This window comes from Bubalus kerabau, chromosome X (assembly GCF_029407905.1).
Source record: "Bubalus kerabau isolate K-KA32 ecotype Philippines breed swamp buffalo chromosome X, PCC_UOA_SB_1v2, whole genome shotgun sequence".
In the NCBI taxonomy this organism is placed as follows: domain Eukaryota; kingdom Metazoa; phylum Chordata; class Mammalia; order Artiodactyla; family Bovidae; genus Bubalus; species Bubalus kerabau.
The window spans coordinates 131,230,601-131,236,308 of NC_073647.1; the positions used below are offsets into that span (position 1 = coordinate 131,230,601).

At 48.1% G+C, this 5,708-nt stretch overlaps 1 protein-coding gene across 1 annotated transcript; it reads right to left on the reverse strand.

Annotated features, from left to right (window-relative positions):
• Positions 1–2,493: 2,493 nt before the first annotated feature.
• On the reverse strand, positions 2,494–4,305 carry LOC129638780 (melanoma-associated antigen B4-like). Its single transcript, XM_055563440.1, has one exon. The coding sequence runs from the start codon at positions 3,885–3,887 to the stop codon at positions 2,955–2,957; it is 933 nt and encodes a 310-aa protein (XP_055419415.1). The 5' UTR covers positions 3,888–4,305; the 3' UTR covers positions 2,494–2,954.
• Between the last annotated feature and the right edge of the window lie 1,403 nt (positions 4,306–5,708).

A 5,708-nucleotide genomic window follows, 5' to 3' on the forward strand; every position in this document is an offset into this window, starting at 1 on the left:
TCCTCAGACAAGTGTGCCACTGTCATACCTGGGATTTCCACTCTCTGATGAACAGCCAGCCTATAAACCAAGGTCCTCATCTCCTTGACACCAACCAGGCAGAAGTCACGGGGCCCTTGAGCTGGCCAGCACTTACCTATGCCTCCCAGGGCTAACCGGAGAAGATGAGCTAAGTGTAGTCCTGTTGGCTGTGAGTTGAGGGGCTTCCATATCCACACCCTGGGTCTTCACTTTGACTCTTCACCTTTCCTGGGGCTCTATTCTCTGCTGATCTGAGGCTGAGGGCTCTGCTGATTCCCCAAATCCCTACCTTCCCAGGACCTGAGTTGAAAGTGTTAACCACAGCAGCCCGGATTGTTCTGGACTTCATATACTTGCCAATAAGGACAAGTATATCTTTACAGGTTCCTACTATGGGGCTGCATCTTTCATTCACCCTCATTCAGGTTAATCACTGTCATTTCTGAGAGATTGATCCTCTCTCCTCTACCAACCTCAGAACTCTGCACCAAGACCAAGTTTCTTAGGTCTCTGAGAAGCCTGAAGAATAAGCGAGGCCATGCTTAGCCCAACAGTTCTGAGATCCCCTGTGACTGAGAGCAGTTGGGAGTGCTGTTCCAGTGACCAACCTCCATATTCTGGGGTGTTGCTCTCCTCAGTCCTCCTACATGGGGCCCTCATCTTGCTTTCTGTGTCTTGGATTAAAGGCTTCTGGGGAAATTCCACATCTCTGCAAACACTTGAACTGTGTTTGCTCTGCAATGCTACGGAAAATGAAAGGGGCCCTGTCCCAGGAGTGATAGGAGATGGAGAAGCTACAGCCCAAGGCAGGAGTTCCAGGATAGGTGGTCATCCATCAGAGAAAAAAAGTACATAAATCTATCTCATCAGCCAGGTGAAGATTCTCATGTCATTTCTGTTCTGGTAGATTTACTTTCTACAGACAAGAGACTGTAAGCATGGTATGGAGAGCCCTTGGTCTTCAGAGCTTATCTAACATGGCCAATGCACATGCTAATACTGTCACCGAATAGTGTCTCTTTCATTTATCTATGAGTAATGAATAAGGGATATGCATTTCTGGTTAAATATATTTGGTATTCTTACTGCTCTGGCTACACATTCTGATCCAGGAGCTTGAGCAAAAGGACATTCTTTTTTTATCACCTAGGACAAATTTTGAAGTACTGAGAAAAACACTGAAATAAAAGTTACAGGGTGGGGACTTTCCTGGTGGTCCAGTGGCTAACACCTCAGGCGCCCAATGCAGGGGGCCCAGGTTCGATCCCTGGTCAGGGAAGTAGACCCCATGTGCTGCAACTAACATCTAGCACAGCCAAATAAATAAATAAGAAAAAGGACAAGTGAAAAGTGAAAGTGAAGTTGCTCAGTCGTGTCCGACTCTGTGACCCCATGGGCTATAGCCTATCAGGCTCCTCTGTCCATCAGATTTTCCAGGCAAGAGTACTGGAGTGGGTTGCCGTTTCCTTCTCCAGGGGATCTTCCCAACCCAGGGATCTAAATAGGGTCTCCTGCATTGCTGGCAGAGGCTTTTACCATCTGGACTTCCCTGGGCCATCAGGGAAGTCCAAAAGAGAGAATTACCATGTGAAAGTGAAAGTCACGTCCGACTCTTTGTGACCCCATGGACTGTACAGTCCATGGAGTCCATGGAATTCTCCAGGCCAGAATACTGGAGCGGGTAGCTTTTCCCTTCTCCAGGGGACCTTCCCAACCCAGGGATCGAACCCAGGTCTCCCGCATTGCAGGAGGATTCTTTACCAGCTGAGCCACAAGGGAAATGAAATATCAAATGTTAAAAGTACTTGTTTAAAAGACAAGACAAGGGTATGTCTCAGGGTTGGGGGAGAAGAACAGTATGTACGCTAGAGTAGTTTAGGGCAGGAGTCTAGTCCTAGGTCTGTCATTTACCAGCCTTAAGTATTTTGGCACAAAACCAAACTCTAACTCTATGAGCCTTGGGTTCTCCCCTGTGAAGTGAGTTTGATAAACCCTGCCTTGTCAGACTGGTGGAATATATGTATTTATCGAAAGCATCTGTCACAGAACCTGTCTCTATTGAGAAATTAGGGGCAATCCCAGTTATTACGATGATCTTGACCTCAGATGTTACATCAGCTGGGTTTCTTTTCTTTTTTTGCATCTATCAGATGTCAGAAACTATGCAGCGTTCTAACTGAAAGAAAAAAAAAAATAACCCAACCTCCCCAATCAGCCAAAATTCTGCTTAGCAATGAAACCAAAGTAATATATTCTCTCCACCTGCTCTTTACCCTGCTTCTTTTTTGTTCTTCTTGAAGTAGAGAGTCTCTCAGCCTCTTCCATAGAATGACAGCTTCCCTGGAAACTATAAGTGAATGGGCAGAAACTGGGAGTTTCTTTGACTAAACATCGCCAATACAGGCATGAAAGACTTCTTAAAAGCAGATGCTCAATTAATGTTTGTGTAAAAGAAGAGCCACAAACAAATCATTTGCTTTAATTTATATTCTCAAACATTCTTGAAAACCATAAGCAGATCCAAGCATATATCTTTTATATTTACAAAAAGGGAGACTAAACAGAGTAAAGCAAACCAAAACTTGAAGAACTTTTGGCTATCTCTCTATGTATCTATGTTCTGAGCTTCTATTAGTGTGGTGTCTTTCACATTTCTAAGGATATTCTTATCCTAAAGTGATGTTATTCTCATCCGGGATCACAAAAGTGATATGAGGATTTCCAATATGCATTTCAAAAAACAAAATTGTTACTCATAAATCTGACAAACAGCAAACTGTGTGTGACCCATTTTACTCAAATACTTGTATCATGAACCTAAATAAACTTTCTGTTGAAAAAAGAAAGAACTGAAAACTAGGGGGGGGAATCAACAGGAACACGGGTTGACAGGCCTTTCTGACCACAAAGTGAAGAACGGCCTTCCGACCACACTAGGGGCGAGATGAGTGGCTGGATACGGCCCTAGCGTGGGCACTGGCCGAGGCAGAAGGGCCAGCGCTGGCTGCAGTAGAAATGCCAGGCCTGGCTGAGGCAAGATACTGAGCCTGGGCTGCAGCAGAACGGCTATCCCAGACCGAGGCAGACATGCCTGCAGTAACCCAGGCTGACATGCCAGCCATGCCTGAAGCAGAAAAGTCAGCCATGCCCAGGGCAGAAGTGGCAGCCATGCCCGAGGCAGAAGTGGCAGCCATGACTGAGGCAGAAGTGCCAGCCATGACCGAGGCAGAAGTGTCAACCCTGGCTGCAGATCTGGTCCCGGTGCTCTTTACTTCCTGTCTGAAAGACTCCTCATATTGCGCCAGGAAGGCATCAGGGACCGTATCATTGACCTTGGCCAAAAACTCCATGACTTTATTCTTGTTGGTTTCTGTAAGCGCTTTAGGACCCCAGAAGAACTCATAGCGAGGGGGATTGCTGCCGGGCACCTGGCGGTACTCCAGGTACTCTTCCCGCACCAGATCTTCTGTGATGAGCTTCCTGGTGTCTCCAAAGATGAAGTGCCTTCTTCCATCATAGATGCCCAGAATATTCAGGAACTTCCAGATGTGCTCCTCAGAGATACGGGGGCCATTCAGGTAGATGAAACTCAGCAGAGGCATCAGAAGACCATTCTTCGGCAGCCCCAAGTCACCTCTCATAGACTCACTGTCGCTGAGATCTAGGTTGCTCACCAGGGTATAGCAGTGACTGTTGGGTCTAACTTCCTTCAGCACCAGGCCAAACACAACCTCCATGTGCTCAGAGGCCCTGCTGAGGATCTCTGGGAATTGCTTCATGTACCTTCCACTGATTGCCTTCAGCATTTCAGACCTCTTAATGAGCTCCCTCATCTTATACTTACACAGCATGTGCTGCACCAACATCTGTGCCTTCTTGGTCAGAAGATCTGTGTGAGAGCTCGCCGCAGCAGCTGAAGCCTGGGAGGAATTTTCACCTCCCTGAACTTGGCCCTCGGCACCTACACCAGATCTCGAGCGTGCTGCGCCACCACCACCAGATCTTTTGGGTATAGCACCTGCAGCAGCACTGGTGGTGCCTTGGGCCCCCTGAGGCCCCTTGGGGGTGCCAGCAGCAGACGAGCTTGAGGGAGCACTCTTTGAATCAGGAGGGGAGGAGGAGGTGGTTTCTTCTCCCCGAGATGTGGTGGCCTGATCATGAAGACCCTGGGTCTCAGATCAGGCCTGGTGACGTTTCTCACGAGCACGGACCTTACTCTTCTGCCGACGGGGCATGATGGCTGTGGTCAGGGACCGCAGGCAGGATTCTGGGCCAGTAGACAGGAGATTGGGGCACCTGGAGGATGGAGAATGAGGTGACATGAGCACCTTAAAACAGGGAGATTCTACCTTGGCCTAATCAAAGGCCACCTCTGAAGGTGTCCTTGAGGACACTGCCCTAGGAACCCACAAGCCTCCTGTTTTCCTGCTCAGCCTGTCCCCACAGAATCCCACAGAGGAAGAACAGAAGCCTTAAGACTTTTCCTCTGCATCCTCTCAGCCCTGCTTTGGATTTACTGACGTGACAGCAGGTCCCGGCAGTGGGGTCCTCTCAGCTCATCTTTCGTATTACCATGTCAAGTCCTGGCGGAGCCTGGGCACCCTTCTCTCTGCTATTCTGCTACAGACACTTTAGACCTCCACATGATCCAGAAGCAAGTGAAAGGATGCCTCAGTCCACCTCCCTCCAAGGGGATACCCAGTGCTGAGAGCTCAGTAGGGTTTTTTTCCATCCCGAGTTCACTGGGATCATCATTCAAGGTCCTTACCTTGGCTCCTTAAAACATCGGGCACCTTTTATACTGTGTGCTACTGTGAGTCCACTTTCAGGTCCTCACATTGACACCTGACAAATCCTGTAACTCTATTCTCTGTTTTATGAAGCTTCTTGTCTTACATCAAGGTCCTAGTCTCCTGAGAATTCCAAGTTGGAAGTCAGGATGATCCTCATGTGATCCTAGTCCATCAGGGCCTCTGAGAATAGACAGTGGGGATGCAACTTGAGTCCTTCTGATTCCTCTTGCTTAGCATCCTCACTACATCTACCACAGCCTGGGACTGCTCCTTCTGCTGAGCTAAGATTCCTCTTCTTAGTCTTTGGGTCACCACTATTTTCAGGGTTGATTGTCTCCTTAGTCCTCCTTCCTGGAGGTTCCCATATCAGCTTCTGTCCCTCGATCAAAGGCTTCTGGGGGAATGCATATTCCTACGAACAGTGAGCAGTTACCCTCTAGCAAATCTTGGAGAAAACGGGTCTCAGTCCCAAAAGTGATGTAAGATTAGGAAAATGCAGCAGAAATTAAGGAACTCAGGACAGATGTTATGATGTCAAAGAGATAGAGGGGATATATTCCTGCTCTTCAGCCAGATTTAGGGTGTGTGCTTAATCACTCAGTCATGTCCCACTCTTTGGGACCCCATGTACTGTAGCCTGCCAGGCTCCTCTGTCCATGCAGAATCTCCAGGCAAGAATACTGAAGTGTGTTACATGCCCTCCACCAGGGATTGTGCCCAACCCAGAGATCGAACCCAGGTCTCCCGCATTGCAGGCACATTCTGTACCATCTGAGTCACCAGATTTAGGGTAGTTCTAAAATATTTACTCTCGACACCTCCCTGTTGCTCCAGTGGTTATGCACTCCCAATGCAGGGGTCCTAGGTTTGATCCCTAGTCAGGTAACTTGATTC